Source organism: Megascapheus bottae, chromosome 19 (genome assembly GCF_031878675.1).
Source record: "Megascapheus bottae isolate mThoBot1 chromosome 19, mThoBot2.hap1, whole genome shotgun sequence".
In the NCBI taxonomy this organism is placed as follows: domain Eukaryota; kingdom Metazoa; phylum Chordata; class Mammalia; order Rodentia; family Geomyidae; genus Megascapheus; species Megascapheus bottae.
The window spans coordinates 40114184-40136495 of NC_143527.1; the positions used below are offsets into that span (position 1 = coordinate 40114184).

At 40.2% G+C, this 22312-nt stretch overlaps 1 protein-coding gene across 20 annotated transcripts in view; it reads right to left on the minus strand.

Annotated features, from left to right (window-relative positions):
- Positions 1–10922: 10922 nt before the first annotated feature.
- Dlgap1 (DLG associated protein 1) overlaps positions 10923–22312 on the minus strand; it is a 772435-nt gene continuing 761045 nt past the window's right edge. For 17 of the 20 annotated variants that reach the window (XM_090353401.1, XM_090353399.1, XM_090353404.1 and 14 more), the window contains 2 exons: positions 14741–14893; positions 10923–11611 (listed from right to left, as the gene is read on the minus strand). In XM_090353401.1, the coding sequence (XP_090209527.1) occupies positions 11402–11611; positions 14741–14893 (363 nt within the window). In that variant the 3' untranslated portion in view covers positions 10923–11401. Of the gene's footprint in view, positions 11612–14094; positions 14894–22312 lie in introns of those variants that run through there. The other 3 variants (XM_090353417.1, XM_090353412.1, XM_090353415.1) reach the window with 2 other exon arrangements.

The window sequence follows — 22312 nt, forward strand, 5'->3', positions numbered from 1 at the left end:
AGTGGTTGTGAAAGATGCAGGTGTGACAGGAAAACAAATAATCAAAGCTTATATTTTTTATTCATGGAAATGCCATGTCAGGCACTCCAATTGTTTAATGGTCCTAGTCAATTTCCAAAGCCACCAGTTAAAATAGGTATTACCATAAAGAAAATGATGATGAAGGCATAAGATTTCTGATGTGTCTGGAAGTCTGCTTGAAAAGAGAAGAGAAGAGAGAAGGAAAACGAAGAGGAAAGGAGAAATAAAAAGGGAAGAAAAGAAGGGGAAGGTCAAAAAAGAAAAGAAAAAGAACACCAATGTTGGATTTTAAAGATACTAGACTAATTTCATCTTATTTTAGGATCATTTGTTTGTCATGAACTCCAACTTACTCAGTTACATGAAAGAGGAGTAATTTTAAAGATACATTACTACCATGACTATAAGGTAGCAATGCTAATTGTGAACTTACACATAGCTTTGCTATGTTTGTAACATTATTTCCATAGCTCTTTTGACACAGAAGGAATGTTTGAAGTTTGGGTGCCTTCAAAGTGAATGAAGACTGACTTTAGACTTCTAAACACTCTCCCCTATCTACCAGAAATCAAGGAGAGACAGTTCATATTTTCTTGACACACTTAAGGATTTGGGTCTTGGGAGTTCAGTGAGCTATTCATTTTCCTTTCTTTTTCTTTTTCTTTTTCTTTTTTTTTTTTTTTGCCAGTCCTGGGCTTGAGCTCAGGGCCTGAGCACTGTCCTTGGACTTTCTCAAGGCTAGAGCTCTACCACTTGAGCCTCAGCACCAGTTCTGGCTTTTTTCTATGTATGTGGTACCGAGGAATCGAACCCGGGTCTTCATGCATGCTAGGCAAGCACTTTAACCACTAGGCCAAACTCCCGGCCTCTTTTTCTTTTTTTAAAAAAAGCACTGTTCATAGGGGCTGGGAATGTGGCTTAGTAGTAGAGTGACTAGCATACATAAAGCCCTGGGTTTGATTCCTTAATACCAACCACATAAACAGAAAAAGTCAGAAGTGGTGCTGTGGCTCAAGTGGTAGAGTGCTAGTCTTGAGCAAAATTGCTCAAGGACAGTGTTCAGGCCCTGAGTTCAAGCTCCAGGACCAGTGTGTGCACGTGCGCACACACACACACACACACACACACACACAGAGTAGAATTTTTTTTTTTTTTTTTTGCTGCTGGTCCTGGGTCTTGATCTCAGGGTCCAGACACTGTTCCTGGGCTTTTGTGCTCAAGGCCAGCAATCTACCACTCAAGACAGCTCTATTTCTGGTTTTCTGGTTTTAGTTGCTCACTGGAGATAAGAGTCTCAGAGACTTTCGAACGGCAATCCATGGATCTGTCTCCTGAGTAGCTAGGATTACGGGCATGAGCCACTAGCCACCAGCCATCAAATCAGCTCAGACATACATGTATCATGGCCAGCAATGAAAATAGCCTTAAAAAAACAACAACAACAACAACAGTAGAAGAACTTGATAACATATTATGGCTCTTGTGCAAAAAGAAATACTGTGGGAGCCAGTGAAAGAAATAAATGGATCATAGTATTCTGACGTGAAAAAATACATTACTAAGTGAAATAAGGATGTGTGCTTCCATTTAATGGAGGAAATATACCCAAATTTGAATACACAATCAGCTTTTCAAAGATGTTGAGTATCAAGAGAAGAACCAGAAGGAAAAGCAAGTCCAGTGTGTGTCACTTTCATTCTTTTTGAAATGTTTTTGTAATCAGCAAAAGAGGTTCGACATAGGTTACTTGTTTTATCCTATATTTATAACATGTATATGAACAGATCAAATTTACACATTAGATCTACATCCCTTACCAGTGATCTTGGGCTGTTTTCTACTTTCTCTTCTACTCGCCTCCAGGGTTATCATGAAGATTATACTTACACATAAAACAGACCAGGGACGGTACAAGGCATTTTCTCAGTAAATGATTGTTTTATAACAATAATAATGATTAATATTAAATGGCAATCATGACAAACAATATGATAATAATCATTTATTAGGTGGAGACTGTGTGCCTGGCACTGTCTTAAGAGCTTTCCACCTACTAGTTTACTTAATCCTCTGAGTACCTTATGAGGACCTATCTCACAAAGGATAGGCACTATTTTCATTCTAATTGTATAGGTGAAGAAACTGAGGCACAGGGCGGTGAAATAACTTGCTTAAAAGACAACATCAGTAAAGGAGAGAGCCAGGCTTCAAACTAGAGAGGCTGGTTCAAGCTTAAATGCTTGCCTGGTTCCAGGAAAAAAAAAAATCTCTGTGGATGTTTGGGGCATGTTGTGGCTGGTAAGAAGGTGGGTGGAGTTTCTGAAAGAAATGCTGGGAATATTTGTAAGCAAAACCTTATGATAATGCCTACTTACCCAGACACAAGTCAGACTATGATAATCAACATAACATATGGTGCCTGGAGGCCTTTGGTTTGACTCGTAGCATTTCCAAAAACCCCAAACCCTAAAATGATATGTGAGTATTTCCCGTGGAGTGTATGGGAACTTTTTTTTCTGTCTTTGGGAATCTGAGGTTGCTTCCAGCAATCCTGGTGTAGAATCACTACTTGGGGTGAAAACCAACAGGAATGAAGGAGTGGGAAGACTTACCTTTTATGAATCTACCCACTAACACATTTAAATAATAAATCCACAGAAGGCCTAGCTTTTCTAACAAGATCATTCAGATGACCTAATTTTGTCAGTGTGACTTCTCTCTGGTGTCTATCAAGTATCTTACATTCAACACCTGATTTTCTAAGTTAATTTTTAAAAATTTATATTGACACTTGTTATGGGGTTTGAACTCATGGCCTGGGCACTGTCCTTTAGCTTTTGTTTTTGCTCAAGACTGGTGCTCTGCTACCTGAGTCACATCTCTACCTCTGGCTTTTTGGTAGTTAGTTGGAGATAGAGTTTCACCAACTTTCCTTCTCAGGCTGGCTTTGAATAGCAATCATCAGATCTCAGCTTACCAATGAGCAGCTAATATTATTGGTCATTTCTTTTGATGAGTTCTTCAGGTAAACAATTTAAAAAAAATATGTAACCCAAGTTGTCTTAGTTGAATATTTAATCTAATTCTTTGCCAAAGGAATAGCTCATTGTTAGTCCCACTCGAATAAAATAGACTTGAGACTGGGATGAATTCAGCTGCAGATAGATCCTAAGCAGGCTAAGGCCAAAGCAGTTCCGGTTTTCCTCGGTAGGATGTTTTGCTCTTTCTTTGTTTCTAGAAGCACCCAGAATTATCTGAATAGTCATTCTCCCACTTCATCATTATTTACAAAATGTTTCACTTCAAGTCAGTTTGGAAATCCCCATTTCCTTTGCCAGCACTGTTTCGCTTTTCCAAACAGTTGATCAAGGTTGTCATTCTCCTTGTAACAACTCACGAATTTCATGTTGAATAACTTGCTAGTCAAGGAACCCTTGCTGAATCCACCCAAGATTAGACACAAAAATACCAAGTCCTTGGAAAGGGATCCGGTAGTCTTTCAGACTCCTCACCTGGCTTGGCTGAGGAACTTGCTCTTTTATGCTTCCAAGCTCTATGTTGGAAGTACTAGGGTCGCCTTGACCTCCTGGGGACCCAGGCTGCAGAGGAGAAAAGAGGTGATCTCTGCCAGTGAAAGCAGTACAAGGAACCCAAGGGCAAATAAGTGAAACTAGCCCTTTTATCTTTGGTCATATGCTGCCTTCGGGAAAGACTTCCTGTCTCACTTGGGAGATAGATACAGACTTCACAGGCTAAGGTTGTTAAAAGCACAGTAGATCTTATTCTGAAAAGAAAGGGATGAGACACATCTAGTATTTATTTTTAAAAAGTGTCCCACACAGAAGTAAATATTTTCTAGAGCAAGAGACTTCTCTCTAAGACAAAACACTCAAACCAAACTGAATGACGAACACACACATACAAACACACACACACGCAAAAGCCCTTCCTCCTAAAATAAACCCTTTATTGTTATTTTGTTATTATATATATATATATATATATTTTTTTTTTTTTTTGCCAATCCTGGGGTTTGAATTCAGGGACTGATCACTGTCCTTGGACTTTCTCAAGGCTAGAGCTCTACCACTTGAGCTACAGCACCACTTCTGGCTTTTTCTATGTATGTGGTACCAAAGAATCAAACCCAGGTCTTTGTGCATGCAGGCAAGCACCCTACCACTAGGCCAAACCCGCAGCCCCCTTTATCCTTTTGTTAAGAGAATATTTTCCTTTTAATCTCTGGAGATGTTTTCTGGATTATACTTCGTGTATTATTTATTTATTTATTTATGGTGGTACTGGGATTTGAACTCAGAGCCTCAAGCCTTGCTAGGCAAGTGCTCTATTACTTGAGTTACACCTCTTGCCCTTGTGTGTGGTATCACCTCACTTCCTTGATATTCCTTCTCACCTTTTAGAATTTAAACTGCTGATAGGCATTGCACATGAAAGCCGTACAAGGAAGGAAGTGACCGTCAACTAATTACTGTAGTCATTTCTCCATATCCACAGTTGACTGCTTCCAGGATGTTTCTTGGCTAACCAATTCCATGGAAATGATGGAGATTTGCATGAATCAGTACACAGCTGTCCATATAGATAAATTATCTGTAGACGACTCATGATACTCAAACAATATGAATGCTATGCTACTTAGGAAATAATGATGAGAAAGACAATGTCTGTCTATGTGCAATGGGACACTGTTTTTCTTTTTGAGTATTTTCTATCAACAGTTGTCAAAATTTGGGAAGTGAAACTGATGGCTAAAGAGAGCCAATTGTGCATTAAATCTCTAAAACCCACCTATGCTAGAGTGTTTTCTAGGTCTTCAGAAGCAGGAAAACTACCAAAATGTATGTCTATTGAAAGCCATCACTGTTGGTTACAGCTCTCCCTAAAGAGCAAAAAGAAAGCTGTGTGTGTGTATGCATGTGTGTGTGTGTGTGTGTGTGTGTGTGTGTATACACGTGTACACCCACGTGCTGATGTGATGGTACTGTGCCAGTCCTGGGCTTGAACTCAGGGCCTGGGCACTGTTTTTGCTCTTTCTCAAGGCTAGTGGTCTACCACTTGAGCCACAGCACTACTTCTGGCTTTTTCTGTGTATGTGATATCAGGGAATTGAACCCAGGGGCTTTGTGCATACTGGGCAAGCACTCTACCACTAGGCCACGCTCCTGGCCTGGTACTGTGTCTTGAACTCAGAGCCTGAGTAGCTATGGTTATAGGCCTGATCTGAAGGCATGGGGCCAAGATAGCATCTGCCAAAATAGACAACTCCAGCTCTATCTGCTTCCTTTCCTTTCCCGTCCCAACATGAAAAGGATTCCATTGCCATCTCAACAGAAAGTCCCTAGTGACACTGATTTACCTATCACATTTCCAGATAAAATTAGCATATATTTATTTTCCTCAAAAGGCAGTCTACAAATGGGAAGGGGGAGAGTAGCATTCTTCATCATTGTATGTGATGAATCACAGAGATTCAACCAGCTACAGGGCAGAGCTTGACATTTTGGCATTTATGGAAATGCTCACTTGCTTTCAGCTATGTTCTGTAAGTTCAGACTTGTGCTCATTTACATAGAAGACATATGGAAATAATCTAAGATTGTTGTCTAAACTGAGAAACAGGAACCACATTGGAACTCTACAATCCTGTGATGTTTCTGGTTATGGCTATCCTGGGCCAGCAGAGAATATTATACCAGTAAGTGACATTGTTCTCTTTTCTTTTCTTTTTGTCATGGGTAATAGAGACTTATAGGGGGATGTTCAGACTTATTCTGTAAATGTGTGTATACTAGTAAACTTGGTAGGACTAACAGAGGAATTTTAAACAGGATCATTTGTTTCTGTTTACCAAAAGAATTGAATTGACTGGCCACTGAAAGTCAAAGAGCCCATTCAGTAAACCAGAGAGAAACTGCAGCATCTTTCTGTGTCAATGGCATTCAAGAATAAACACATCCACACATTATTTTTTTTAATATGTCATTTATTTAAGCCCAAGCCAATGTGTCTCCTCAAGGAGGGAATCTCAGGGATTAATAAAAAGAAAAGAAATGTCATTTCCAGAGCAAGTAATTTTGTTCAGTTTCTATGAAAATAAAACTAACTGACACTGGTGGAGGGAGTCAAGCTCTGCGATGGGAAATTGCTTTGCTGACATTCAAATTTCTGTACTCCAAAGCGAATTTGTTTGGTTTGGTGATTGGCTGAAGCATTTAAAGATCCTTGATGAAACAGAATAATTTCTGAGAAGGCAAGAAATCTGATCACAGTGCCTGATACACCCGAGTAATGAGATCCTGGTGATTTCACAGGGTTTGGCCTCCTGTTCAGTTCTTTTTTGAAGCAGTTTCAAAGGTACATCCTGTTATTTTGGTGACCAGTACAAAAATCAGAAAAGGTGGGCCAGGAGTTTGGCCTAGTGGTAGAGTGCTTGCCTAGCATGCACCAAGACCCGGTTTGATTGCTTGATACCACATACACAGAAAAAGCTGAAAGTGGTGCAGTGGCTCAAGTAACAGAGCACTAGCCTTGAGAAAAGCCCAAGGACAGTTTTCAGGCCTTGAGTTCAAGTCCCAAGACTTGCAAAAAAAAAATAAATAAATCAGAACAGGTGGCTTATCCAGTTCCCAAGTTTGTTGCAGATTAGTGGGTAGACTTCTCCCCAAAACAAACAAACAAAAACCCACTTGATAGGGAGTGGGGAAGAGGTACTATGGACTTTTTTTTTTAAATCAACACCAGTGTGAAAGTCCACTTTTTAGGGTACTCTGTTACCATCCCCATTACCTTTTTTTTGTTTTTAAATTATTCTGTCATCGCTTTTTTCTTTCTTTCTGTATTTTTGTGTGTAGGGAATGGCTTACAAACATGACTTAGGTAAAACTGAATGACAAATGTGGAAAGAATGTTCACGGAAGGAACTTGGATTTGGTCTGGCCATTGGTGGCTCACACATGGAATTCTAACAACTCAGGAGGCTGAAATCTGAGGCTCAGGGTTCCAACCCAGACTAGGCAGGAAAGTGTGTGAGACTTTTACTTTTAATTAGCCAGCAAAAAGCTGGAAGTGGAGTCTGGGAGTGTGACCTAGTGGTAGAGTGCTTGCCTAGTATGCACGAAGCCCTGGGTTCAATTCCTCAGTACCACACACACAGAAAAAGCCAGAAGTGGTGCTGTGGCTCAAGTGGTAAAGCACTAGCCTTGAGAAAGCCCAAGAACAGTGCCCAAGCCCTGAGCTCAAGCCCAAGTACTGGGGAAAAAAACAAACAAACAGAAGTAGAGATGTGGCTCAAGTGATAGTGAACCAGTCTAGAGCAAAAAGTCTAAATGATAGAGCCTAGGTCCTGAGTTCAAGCCTCTACGTGCACCCACACCCGCACTAATCCACCCACAAACACACAACTACACACACACACACACACACACACACACACACACACACACACCATAAAAGGCTCAGATTTAAAACTTAAATAGGTTCCTCAGTAACTGTGTCATACTGGGAAATCACTAAATATCATTGAGCAGTATTCTTCTTTTCTTTCCCTTTCCTTTTCTTCCTTTCTCCTTTCCTCATTTTTTTTGTAATGAATATTGACCCTAACCAACCTCCTTGCACCTCCAGCCTCAGTGGGCACTGATTTTCATGACTGTGAGGATAGAATTTAAAGCCACAAGCCATTACTACCTTGGTAGTAAAATTACGTAGGAAAGAAAATGGGTGAAATGTATGCAAATAATTAAAAGCCAATAAAATGTACATGGATTTGTAGGTACTGGCGGGGGCGGGGGGGGGTAGTGACTTCACAAAATATACTAAACTCTGTCATAAAGTTCTGGCAGCTCCAGATCCCAAACTCCATGTGCATATAATTATCAGACTTTTATGATTAAAAGAATTTTTTAGTTCTTCATTTCTCTTTCTTTTTGGCTGGTGCTCCACTACTTGAGCCACAACTCTACTCCCAGCTTTTTGGTGGTTAACTGGAAATAAGAGTCTTAAGGACCCTCTTGCCCATTTTGGCTTTGAACTCATGATCCTTTGATCTAGCCTCCTGAGGAATTAGGATCATAGGCACGAACCACTGGCACCAGGTTTAATTCTTCACATTTGAAATCCCTGTACATGTTCTTTAATTTATCCTTTACTCAATCTATACTCTCCTCCAAAGGCAGACAGCTACTAAGATCTTGGAAGAAGTGGGACTCTAGTAAAAACACACAGACCCAAAAGCAGTGCATTGATTATTTTATTAATTTCTTCTTTTTACATCATGGGAAACATTTATCTATTTACATTTTTTTGCCCACACACAATCTAATAAATGAGCCTATGAAATTGCAATTCAGAAAGCCATAAAAATGTTCCCCCCCCTCCATCTGAAGGCTTCCAAATGAATCTATTTTTTTCCAAACCAAAATAAGTTTTAAAAATTACATTAGGGAATTCAGATCTGCTAGTGATTTACATTCCCATTATTTAAAATATGCATCTAGACATGTTCTTAAAAAAGAAATGGTAAATTCACAAGGAGAAGGGTTAAATGAAAGTGGGAAACGCACAAACATTAAGGGCCCAGCTATAAATAACAGAAATATATTACAAATAAATTAGTTCTATTTACCATTTCAAATATTAAAAATCTTTGATCCATTTCTTCATCTCTCTTTACAAAAAGGTTATGTGAATTGTATGGGGACAGCTACAAAAAATATAATAAATACGTAATTTCTTTGATTTTTTTTTTTTGTTTGGGAGACAAACTTCTTTTGTAATTCTCTCCCTCCCCAAGAAAATGCTCAACATCTTTATACCAAAGCTAAACAAAATAAGTAATTTTTCAGGGCACATACATTCTCCACTATGAACTTAAATAAAAATGTTTCTACAAATTACATCAAAAAGAATGGAAGGATTATGCTCATGAATGTCAGGTCAGATGGTGAACAAGCAGGATTGTATAGATTGTATAATTTGCTTTTTATAAAGGGTTTGTACAATTTAAACTGTGTTTTTAAGGAAGGCAAAGGTTATGATGCCCTAGGCCTGTTATGCTAAAAGATTTGAAATTTTTACCAAAAATAGCTTATGAATATACAAATACCATTCATTTAGACAAGATAAATAGACCTTCTCTCCTCTCTCTTTAAAATATCCTGGGCTAAATCAGTTGGTGAAGAAAATATTTTAAGATGATCTGGAATCACCTTAGCAAGTGATTTCATAATCCAGATCTCAACTCTACTACCTCAGAGCCTGGAGCTATACTTGAACGTGGGTCTGGGGATGGATGCTGCTTCCTTTATGTTAATCAGTAGTGAATCAGGACCCCAGGGACACAAGGTAATGGTTGGCCTTCCTTCTGCAACCTCTGTGATCTTTCTTCCATCACTACTACAAGGTAAAGAAAAGTACATTGTTTTGGAAACTAGCAAATACTTGAGCTCCAAATCTGTTTGCTCCAATTTTACAAATCATTTCAGTGCTTTGTTTACCCTAGTTAAAAGTTGGTTCGTTGGTGTTTAAATAAGTTAGTAGCCCTTTTCTTGTAAACCACAGCAGTAAACATCTATGCCCTGTTGATAAAGATAGCTCAAAGCATTGATGGCTCTGAGAGGTAGCAAATTCTCTAGTGGTTTTTAGAATTATGTCTGTGAAAATATTTGTTGCCAGAACTCATCACCTCACATAATTTATAGAGAAAATTAAATTAGCACCTGGCTATGAAAGTGTATTTTTTAAAAGAGCTTCTCTGGTGCAAGCATATTTGATATTATTATTATATTTTATTTTTGATGGCAAATTTCTAATGCTTTAGGGTGTGACCTTGATATAAAATGTAGGTGAGACTTTCAGATGCCAGCACTAGAAATGTTTAAACTGCTATAAGTAAGGGCGTTTGAAAACAATTTCACTTAATTACTAAAGCCATGCAGGATGCTCTTCAACCATGACTGAAAATGTGAATCAAAGTTCTCTAGCAGAAGCTTGAATTTGGTTCAGTGTCTATGAATCCTTCTCCTCCTTCTCATTTTCCTCCTTCTCCACCTTCCCTCTTGAGGCCAAACTGCTCTCTCTACCTGGAACCTCAAAGTGACTGTGGCAGCTTTTTAAATGAGGCAGCATGTTTACTGGGAAGAAGAACTTCTTTTGTCCACTTGAGATGGACAAAGTTTTTCTGCTGCAGGACAAGTGAGCTCTGTATAGGGATGAGAGGACATTAAAGAAGAAATATCCCCGAAATAGGAATACTGGGTTAAACTAGATGCACAGATAGCATTCAGAAGGATGAGGGGAAAATTCAAATCTCTGTAAAGAACTTCAGAGGCAGGTAATTTCCACATGTGACTAGAGTGGTCAGACCACCCTAAATCAACAGGACTTACCCTTCCCCTTTAAAAATCACCGCTATCACCCCAAAGTAAATACACATGGTACAATAAGAGTGGATAAAAAAAGAAGAGAAAAACATTTTAGATCTATATTATATTTGTATAATAATAAGACAGAAAAAATTCCCTTCTGTTGAATCTTTAAAGCATCAGTGCCTTTGCCTTGCCTTTCTTCTTTTTATTGCCTTTCGGAATAGATTAATTTCCCTGAAAGATGGAATTTACAATCTTCTGCTGATTGATACATTTGAAGCTGTGGTTGATGATGGAACACTGAGGCGAGTTTTGTGCAGCTGTGAGCAACGCAGCCTTCCCCCCCACCCCCACCCAACCCAGGAACAGGAAGGTTTGTGTGTCCCCTCTCTCCTTACCCCATCCCCTGCTCCCTCTACCCCCCAGGCCAGCTTGGTCCCTTCTGTCTTTGCTACTCTGGATTCTGGTGAGATGGTGTGATTTTTGAGGTTGGAAAGAAAGCGCTCCAATTTGGGATCTATCTTTCTTTCTTTCTTTCTTTCTTTCTTTCTTTCTTTCTTTCTTTCTCTTTTCTCTTTTCTTTATTATTATAATTTTTTAAAGAGTAACCACTTGGAGGGAAATAAAGGGAGTCGGAGCTCCTCATTCCTTCTCGTGGAAGACGCTAAGTCCCAAATGGATCACCTAGTGATAAACTGGAATTCTGAAATACCCTATGGTTGTTCTATTGCTGACACACTAGCTTGAGAGAACTGAGGATGGCAGGTGACCTAAGGGTGTGGTGTCTACACGGTGTGTGGGGTGGGATGGGCTGGGGGAGGGTTGGCTTGGCCCAGAGGCATCAGGACAGGGGACGAAGCTCGGTGAAGATGGGCAGAGTGGTCCAGCGAGCAGCGGGACTGCTGCGGAGGGCGACTCGGAGGGGGTGTGGCGACGGGGCGGGGCGGGGCGGGGCCTGGCCCCGGGGGGCGGGGCCGGGGCGGGGCCTGGCCGACTTAGAGCCGGGTCTGCGCCTCGGGGATGTAGATCTCGATGCTCTCGGCGCTCTCGGTGGCCGAGTTCTGGCGGACGGACGCTGCGCGCTTGGCGGCCATCAGGCGCTTGCGGGCCTCCTGGCGCTGCGAGCTCTCCAGCGAGCGCTCCCGGATCAGCGGCGCGGGGCCCTTCGCCGGCTTCTTTGGCACTGGAGGAGGGGCCCTTCTCTCCTGATCAAAGCAGAAGGTTCAGGACATTACACAGCTTCTCAGGACAAGCTTGGGAAAGACTGGGATAGATCAGTAGTTAGAACACACGCGCGTGCGCGACACGCACACACACACACACACACACACACACACACACACACACACACACACTTGTTTGATTGCTTTTCAAATGGTACCCTAAAGAGTGATGAGTCTTTATCTGCACACCGTATAGACATTTCTTTCTCGCGTCGTTATTCTGGTTTGGGGAGTCAAAGGATTCAGGAAAACTTAGAAGTCCTGATGAGCTTAAGGCCAAGCGCAAGACTGGATTGCCAACCTAGGCCGTCCCAGGGCAGGGCAGGGTGTGGGTATTTTAACCCCTCTCCCTCCATCCATCACACCCCTGCTGAGAGACTGAGGCTCCCAGCACCTGTCGCCTGAAGAAGTGGGGTCTCTGGAGACTCCAGGCTCTTCCTAGTGCCAGAGATGGGCCGCAGAACCATCTAGAACTCTGGGTCCCCTCTAAGGAGGCAAGTCGCATCATTATCATCACCATCATCATCATCATCACCATCATCATCATCATTATCATCACCATCATCATTATCATCACGTGCCCACCCAGCCTCCTCTGTCCTCCACACTTAGGCAAAAGGGACTTACAAGACCGTGTTTTAGCCCTGTTGACATCACGGTGAATGAGACCCTTTGCATGTCACACAAACACACAGTAATACACTCTACGGAGGGACCCAATAGGGAAGAAACTGGTATTTCTTGCACCGGGGAGGGAAGTTGTTTCCTCAAACATCCTTCTTTAACAGGGTGTGAAACAGCTAGACGCGTTTAACACTAGGCTGAAGAAAGCCATCTGGCTTATCAGCAGCAGCAAACAATAAAACGGTTGTAGATATTTTCAATGTCACTGCAAAACATAACCGTTCATCTCTTTAGCAAAAAAACCAGTAGGGTGGGGGTGAAGAAGAGCCTGGAAAGCACAAGGCTTTAGAAAGAGGATGTTGAGCTTCCAGGGTACACGAAAAGATCTACACCAACCCAACGTGTCCATTTAAGATCTAATAACCCAAATTGCTATGGAATGAAATGTGACCATAATGGTAAAATCTGGATCAGAAGGCTGTGTCTTAACACAGGCTCAGGGCAGCAATTCTTCCTCGATGGCCAGGAAGAAGTACCAAAATCAATGCAGCACACTGGACTGACCCACAGTGGTTTGAGGAGGTGGGAAAGGACATGAGGGAATTATAGGGTGCAAACTGTCCACCAACCACCAACACAGTGTTGGATCCTTTTTTTTTTCTTTTCCTTCTAGATCCATGGCACCAGGAAAAGTTCTGATCAATGACAAAATCCATTAAAAATGAAAACTTGAAAAAGTAAGCTAACTAGTGATTTACTGTACAGGTATGAAGAGATCTCATACTGCATTTTGTACTACTTCTTTGGGACATTTTAGCTCGTCATGATGGAGTAATTCAGTGCACATTTTTAGAAGTATGAATGTTGGGAACTTTTTAGTCATTTGTCTTTATTTGTATATATCCTCCCCACCTCATTTTTTTCATTATTATTATTTTCAATGTGTCAATACTGAGGTTTGAATTCAGGGCCTTGTATACACACTCGGCTTTTCCACACAAGGCTGGCACCACTGGAGCCACATCTCCATGTCCAGCTTTTTTTCTGGCTAATTGGATATAACAATATGGCATACTTTCTTGTCCAGCTGGCTTCCCACAGTGGTACTTAGATCTCAGCCTTCTGAATAGCTAGGATTATAAGCATGAGCCACCAGTACCTAGCTTGTCTTATTTTGGTGTGTGTGTGTGTGTGTGTGTGTGTGTGTGTGTGTGTGTGTGTGTGTGTGCTTAAATAATACTTTTAAAGTAGTCAGTGCATGGGAGATTAAGTGGATCAATTCTGGAAAATAAATTACCAGCATGTATACACCTTCATGTTTTCTTCAAATAAGATCCATTTAAAACCCTTGCCAGCACATAGTTTCACACACAGAGTAAAGAAAACTAAATTTGGTACAATGTTGTTTGGCTTTCCCAAGTGAGAGCCCGGGTGAATATCATAGAAATTTCATATTTTAACACTACAACAGCCCCATTTGGTGGCAATAGAATTAGAAGTGGAGGACAATGATGAGGTGACATTCTGTTACTTACAGACAGTCCCTTAGGACCGAATTCCTCCTGGGAGTCCATTGACCCCAGGAACCCCAATATAATGGGCAGCAGTGTCAATGACTAGAATGCCATTGACTCTAATAATGGAGGAGACTTGATTAGGGTAAGACCACCATTGCTTCAAAGGAACCTCATTTTCTGAGGTTGAATCTCTTGGAGCTATTTGACCTCAGGCAAATGTTTCAGAACAGGCATGTATGAAGGGACAACCTGGGGAGAGGGACATTGGATACCTGTCTGAGTCTGGTGGGGCCACTCTAATCAGATATGAAATTACAGTTGCTTAATTAAAGTAAAAGAATTCCAGTCTTTATTTCTAAACTGTTGCATGAGGACCACAACGAGCAATATTCCCCATGCCCCCCGCCAAGCAAATCAACCAAAAGTAGAACTTTTGAAAAAAAAATCCCAGCTATGATAATTACGAAAGCTCGTGGTGTATATTTTAGACTTGAACCATGGTGACTTGTTTATTACTATATTTTTGAGATGATCATCAAGTCAGTTATTTTTCAGGACTTCCTGTTTTACTCGGGAACACATCTCGAGCTTATAAGGAAGTTGAACTCTTGCTCTATGGTATCATGCATTGTAGATGTTATTTATTTTCATTTAAAAAGCAAAATGGAGGCAATTCCTTCCAGTGACTAAAATGGTTTAACTTAAAAGTTTAATTGACCAAAAAAAAAAGCCACATTCCCATTTTCCAATTCACAAAGACACGATTTTTTTCTTTTAAAATATGCCTGAAACAAATTACAGATAATATCCCAAGTGATTACTATGTAAACATTGTCATTACAATGAAATTAATATGATATCAGCTCCATTTCACATTGTAAACAGCAGGACTGAATGCAGAAGCCTATTTAGACTGTCCAGCGTTTGTACAAGTTTTTAAATGAACCATACAAAATCTACATTGTTCTACCTTCTTGTCAAGAGGATCCATCTGTTTCCAATTATTGGCCTTTAACTGATGAAGTTCATCAAATTTCATACTAATATTTTCTATGGACAACTGCAGCATGTCCCAAAACCCCGCCAAATCTTGGGAAGTGGGCCTCGGATGAGCGTTAGGGTTCTGTACAAGAAAAAGAAACATATTCATGCTTTAGAGATGTGGTAACGGCTCAGAGCCAACAAGGCATTTGCAAATTCCAAATAATGTAAGGAGGATGGGTTCCTTTTGGTTCTAGGAGATAAAAAGCCAGCCTATGAATGGTAATCTTATCTCTGCTTTTGGTTTGAGCTGGTGATTCAAATGTCAAGGCTGTAAAATTCCTCAGTTAGAAATATTCAGACTTTTTGTATAAGTCTGGCCAAGGGGATAGGGCCAAACATTTGAAAAATTCTAGCATGTGCTGTTTAACTACCAACTTTGAAAAAAAAAAAACCCTTGTATATTTATATTAGATATTCAACACTATGCCTCATTATTTGTCCAAAGAATAGATAAGGATTCTAGAAGGTGATTAGTTTTAATATTCATGCTGAATAATACAGTTATGTTTTCTAAGCACTGTAGAGGTATGTTTTTGATTTTGTTTCATGTTGGTTTTTTGCTCTGAGGTTGAACCTATCATCCTAAACATTTGAGGCATGCAATCTACCATTGAAATACACCCTCCATCCTTCAACTAAGATGTAATTAATACAGGAGTTCATTGTATTATGTGGCTGCTGTGATAAAAATCACTTGGAATTTAATTAGATTTATTTGTTTGTTTTTTGTGCCAGACTGAGGCTTGAACTCAAGGTCCTGCACTCTTATTTGGCATTTGCCACTCAAGGCTAGTGTTCTAGTACTCTAGCCATACCTCTATGTCCAGCTTTTTGCTGATTATGTCTCATGGACTTTCCTGCCTGGAGCTGGCTTGCTACTGAGATCCTCAGTCCTCAGCTTCCTGAGCAGCTAAGATCACAGACATGAGCCACCAGCTGCTAGTATGACTTTATTTATTTGTTTTTCTGTATTGGTGATTCAATTTAGGGCCTCATGTTAGGCTGGCTTCACTAACCCACTCAGTCCTTAAGCGGAGTTAAATAAACTGCTATGTAATACAGGAAGCACGAGAATAAATAACCTGTACATACATAAGCATGTTCATGTAACTCTTTAGGGTTTCAGAGTTGGTGACAAGAGAAGGTAAAACTGAAATTTATCTGACCTAAGACAGGAAAACAAACCACACTCAAGAGATAAAAGGTGACACAGTCTCCTCCTGTCCGAGCCTCTGGCTAATGTCACTTTTGGTTACTTCTTTATATTTCATGCCACTGGAAAGATCTGTGAAACCTCAGGTTGCATGAGGCCAGCTTGCACTTCTGAAACTCATCCCTACCTAAAATGATTCATCAGAGTTGCAGAAAGAACAAAGCTGTTGACCAGGAAAGTTAGCAGGGTGGAAAGAACGTTGACATCTTTGAATTGACTAGCCAGGCACCAGTGACTCATACCTGTAATCCTAGCTACTCAGGAGGCTGAGATCTCAGAATCAAAGTTCAGAGCCAGCTTGGGAAGGATCATCTGTGAGACTCTTATCTCCAATTAACCACCAGAAAATAGGAAGTGGTTCTGTGGCTAAAAGTGGTAGAGCACTAGAATTGAGCACAAAAGTGCAGGGACAGTACCCAAGCCTTGAGGTCAAGCCCCAGGATTGGGAGGAAAAGGGATGCATTGTTGGTGCCAGTGGTTTATGCCTATAATCTTAGCTACTCAGGCTAGGGAGATTTGAGAATACAGATTTGAGACTTTCCTGAGTTGACAATCCTGAGTTGACAAAATCAATTGATCACCCAAAACAGAAGTGGAGCTGTGGCTCAAGTGGTAAAATATCAGCCTTAAGTGGAAGAGAGAGCACACAGCCTTGAGTTCAACCCTAGTACCAGGACACACATACACAAAGACATATTTGCAGGGCATGTTTGTAATCCTATCTACTTAGGAGGCTGAAATCTGAGGATCGTAGCTCAAAGCTAGCATAGCCAGGAAAGTCCACGAGACTCATCTTCAATTTACACCAGAAAACTGGAAGTGGAGCTGTGGTTCAACATGGTAGAGTGCTAGCCTTGAGACAAAAACTCAGGGACATCACCAAGGCCCTGAATTCAAGCCTCATATATGACCAAAAAGATGGATAACTATAGTTCAAAAACATTCTCATAATTCTGTATTTCTTAGAAAAAATAAACTATAACATTGTAAATCTTTGAGTCCCTCAAGATATATTCTAGGAACTAGAGGTATAGGTCAGTGGTGAAATGCCTACTTACCAAGCTTAAGGCCTTGCGTTCGATCCTCAGTATCACAAAGCAACAACAAAAAATGATTTCAGTAACAGCAAAAGGCTTTGTCTATACAGCCCATGCTCAGGGATAGGGAGAATCAACATTGTGAAAATGGCCATACTGCCATAATTGATATACAGTTTTGATGCAATCCCTATCAAAATCCCAAGGACATTCTTTACTGAAATAGAGAGTGTAATCCAAAAGTTCATATGGAACAAGAAAAACTTAGAATAGCCAAAGCAATGCTAGGCAAAAAGAGCAATGCAGGTGATACTATAATACCAGACTTCAACTATAGATCCATAATAACAAAAACAGCATGGTACTGGAACAAAAATAGACCAGAAGATCAATGGAACAGAATAGATGATCCAGAAATAAAATCATGTACCTATAGTCAACTTATAGTCGACAGAGGAGCCAGAGATATACAGTGGAATAAACATAGCCTCTTCAATTATTGGTGCTGGGAAAATGGCAGCCACATGCAGAAAACTAAAAATTGATCCCAGCCTGTCACCATGCACGAATATAAACTCAAAATGCATCAAAGACCTTAATATCAGAAACTCTGAAACTGCTACACAACAGAGTAAGAGAGGCACCGGAACTCATAGGCACAAGCAAAAACTTGAACAGATTGGAGAGAGACTTGACAAATGGAACTACCTAAAAATAAAAAGCTTCTGCACAGACAAAGGCATAGCTACTACAGTAGAAAGACAGCCAACCAACTTGGAAAAGATACTTACCAATAATACATCAGACAGATACTTAATATCCAATATCTACAGGGAACTCAAGAAACTAATCCCCCCAAACCCAACAAACCAATCGCTAAATGGGAAAGGGAACTAAAGAGAAATTTAACAGAGGAAGAGGTAAAAATGGCAAAGAAACATAAGAGAAAATGCTCATCATCCATGGTTATAAAGGAACTGCGAATAAAAACAACCCTAAGATACCACCTTACTCCAATTAGAATGGCCACGATTCTAAACTCAGACAACAACAAATTTTGGTGGGGATGTGGGAAAGAGAAACCCTACTGCACTGCTGGTGGGAATGTAAACTAGTACAACCCCTCTGGAATGCAGTCAGGAGGTTCCTGAAAAAAATAAAAATAGACCTTCCCTACGATCCTGCCATACCACTCCTGGGCATCTACCCTGAGCATCATAACCCAGGATATGATAAGGACACCTGCACAGCCATGTTCACCACTGCACTATTCACAATAGCCAAGCGATACAAACAACCCAGATGCCCCACTACAGATGAACGGATACAAAAAATGTAATATATATATATATATATACACAATGGAATTCTACATAGCCACCAGACAAGATAAAATAATGGCATTCGCTGGGAAGTGGATGAAACTAGAGCAAGTCATGTTGAGTGAGATAAGTCAAGACCCAAGGAACAAAAGGCGCATGGTCTCCTTGATATGTGGATATTAGATCCAAACAGTCCAAGAGCGATGACTCAATACTCAGGTACTCAAGGTCATTGGCATGAACTTGGAGATAGAAATATAACTATATAGACATAAATCTATGCTGGGATATATATTCTATAGACAATGATATATAGATCAATATGTATCTATGACATACAAACTTTCAGCTTAATTTTAGTTTAGTTTTTAAGTTTGTATGTCATTGATTGCATATAGAGATCCCATTCTTGAATATTTGTTGGTTAAACTTGACATTTGAAATATGATGTAAAAAATCAATGGTAATAAAATCTTTTAATAAAAAGGCTTTGTCTATAGTATTTTGACCTAGTAAATAATAACATTTCTTTTGGGGAGCATTGGTACATGCCTGTAATCTCAATTTGGGAAGACTAAGGTAGGTGAATCATGAATTCAAGTTCAGATTGGGCTACACAGCAAAGTCCTGTCTTGAGAAAAATTCCTCAACTTCTAGGAATTCAAAATAGATAGGTAATAACTTAAACAAAGTACCTTTCAAGTGATTTTTGATCACACAATATATTTGGCCTTATCAGAAAAAAGACTAAACTGTATATATTCTGGAGTCATGATTATTGGCTAATCTTTAGTTTGACCCCCAATTTAAAGAAATAATAGGGTTGATGACCTTAGGAAAAACCAGAGGGCTCTGAAGCCGAGAGTTTGGACTTTTTAGAGTTTGGGAATATTTACAGTTACATAATGAGATACCTTGGGGATAAGACCCAAGTCTAAACATGAACTTCATTTATATAAATTCCTACACACATAGCTGGAAGGTAACTATTTTCCATAGTATGAGGAATTAAACTCCAGACTTTCCAATTGCCAGGTAAATTGTCTACCTCTACAGTCACACCCACGGCCTTTTCCTTTTGTTTTTCAGGGGTTTGGTTTTGTGTGTATGCCAGTATTGGGGTTGAACTCAGGGCTTAGGTATTGTCCCTGAGATTTTCTGCTTTAGACCAGTGCTGTACTACTTGAGCTCCAGTTCCATTTCCAACGTTTTGCTGATTAATTAGAAATAAGCATCTCACTGACTTTCCTTCCTGGTCTGGCTTTGAACCTCAATCTTTATATCTCAGCTTCCTGAGGACCTAAGATAACAGGCATGAACTACATCCACCTGGCTATAATTTGTTTTTAAGATAGGGTCTCTTGCTGAATTGTTCCTGCTAATCTAGAACTGTTTCTGCTTGCCTAATACCTGGGATTACAGGTGTTGTCACCATGTCAGGCTTTGAAGGTAATTTCATAAAATATTTTAGTGTACTTATTATTGTGATTGTTATTATTATTAGTCTGCATTAGTAACACAGGGGAGGAGATTTCATTGTTACTTTCCAAACAGGTTTACAATAAATTGCAATAATTCATATACTACACTTGTGTTTTGGCTGCAACTTGTTACATGAAGTCAGATGGGAGATTTTTTACTTGTAGTGTTATGTGAATGCTATAAAAATTTCAGATTTGGGGGCCAGGAATTTGGCCTAGTGGTTAAAGTGCTTGCCTAGCATGCACAAAGACCCGGGTTCGATTCCTTGGTACCACATATATAGAAAAACCCGGAAGTGGTGCTGAGGCTCAAGTGGTAGATTTCTAGCCTTGAGAAAGTCCAAGGACAGGCTCAGGTCCTCAGGTCCTGAGCTCAAGCCCAGGACTGGCAAAAAAAAAAAAAATCAGATTTGGAAGACATGAGAAAGGGTATCAATGTATGTGAAGTAATGCACCTTCTGGTGAATATAATGTAACCCTTCTATTAATTACAATAAAAAATATATGGGAAAGTTAAAATAAATTTCAGATTTGGGGGGCTGCAAGTTTGACCTAGTGGTAGACTGCTTGCCTAGCATGCACAAAGATGCAGGTTCGATTCCTTGGTACCACATATGTAGAAAAAGCCGGAAGTGGTGCTGTGGCACAAGTGGTAGAGCACTAGCCTTGAGAAAGCCCAAGGACAGTGCTCAGGCCCTGAGTTCAAGCCTTAAGACTGACCAAAAATAATTCAGATTTTGGAGCATTTCTGGTTTCAGATTTCATTTGTTTATGAATCTTGTTTTTGTTTGGTTTAGTTTGGTTGGACAAGTTCTTACCCTGTATCAGAGGCTGACCTGGAAATTTAAAGTCTACAGACTCAGCCCACTGACTGCTAGGATTTTAGAGGTACATCACCACACCCAGATGACTTCAATTTTTTTTTTAAATTAGGAATGTCCAATCTGTAGATCGATGGACACAAATACCTATAATATTTTTTCATTGTACTTAACTCTGTATCATAAGCAATTTATCCTCTCCTCTCAAGGAATGGCTTTGCCTTACCCTAGTGAAATAGATAGGTAAGGAAATGGAAAAGGACATCCAAGATCCAGTCATCTCTAAATGGGTAGTTGTGTGACTTCCCACACACAAAAGTGAGTGGCAGCTCAGTGCTTAATCCAAGCCATCTTGGAGGTTAGAGGTCAGAAAGTAGAAGAAAGAGGAGGCTGGGTTCTTTGGTTTAGTTATGTCGGAAAAAGCCAACTTTTGTCAATTCATTCTGAGCCTGTGAGCCTAGTTTGGGATAATGTGTAAGTGTATCCAAAATAAAGAGCCTATTATTTTTCTCCTCCTCAGAGTAAGAACTAAAAAAAGGAGGGTCAAATCTCCTTCTGGCCAATCATAATGCTGCTTTTATGTGACTGTAAGCCTGAGGGGGGCCAATGCCAAGCTACCTTGCTTCCTGCTGCCAATAGAGCTAACTCCTTCAAGAAAAGGAGTGGAATTTATGGGAATGGGGTCAAATGGACTGGGCTGTGAGTCTTGGCTCTAACAGTGCCTTGGTCATGGATTTTTAGCCTTTCATATTCATTTTTCTCATCTATACTATCACCAGAAGAAGGATGCCACTATTATTAACTCTAATGGTCATCCTGAGGATTGATCCAGCTCAGGAAACCGACAGGTGTTTAGTACAGAGTCTGGCACATGTTTGCCCTTGACCTTTCCTGCAGGGGCCTGGTTGCCCCACCAATGACTCTCTTCACCAAGTTTGGCACTGGATTCTTGCATTTCATGTTATTTCTCCTGATCTCCCAGAAATAAGAACCCATCAGGAACAAGGAAACATCAGAAATTGTTTAATAAGGTTAAAGTTTCCTAGAAATTAGCAAGTATTTTCCAAAAATTTTGTCTGCCATGATACCTTTAAAAATCTACATAAAGTTTACACTTTATTCCAGAGTATACTTGCTCATTAAATAATTTCTTTGTGTGTGTCATTTCTGGGGCTTAAACTCAGGGCCTGGGCACTGTCCTTGAGCTTTTATGCTGTAGGTTGGTATTCTACCACTAGAGCCACAGCTCCACTTCTGGTTTTTTTGGCAGTTAATAGGTAATAATAGTGTCGCCAGCTTTCCCATGCAGACTGACATTGAACCATGATTTTCAGATCTCAGCCTCCTGAGAGGCATGGGCTAACAGCTTCTGGCTAAATAATTCTTTTAACAACTGTGACTTTCACAGTTTCCGAAGTATAGCTTTCTATTTCCTTCTTTCCTTCTTTCCTTCCTTTTCTTTCCCTTCTCTCTCTCTCTCCTTCTCTCTCCTTTCCTTCTTAATCTGTCTACTTCCTTCCTTCCCTCCCGCACAACCCCAGTTGGGTTTGAATGCAGGACCTTGTTCTCACTAAGGCAGGTGCTCTACCACTTGAGTCACACTACCAGCCCTATATGATCTTTC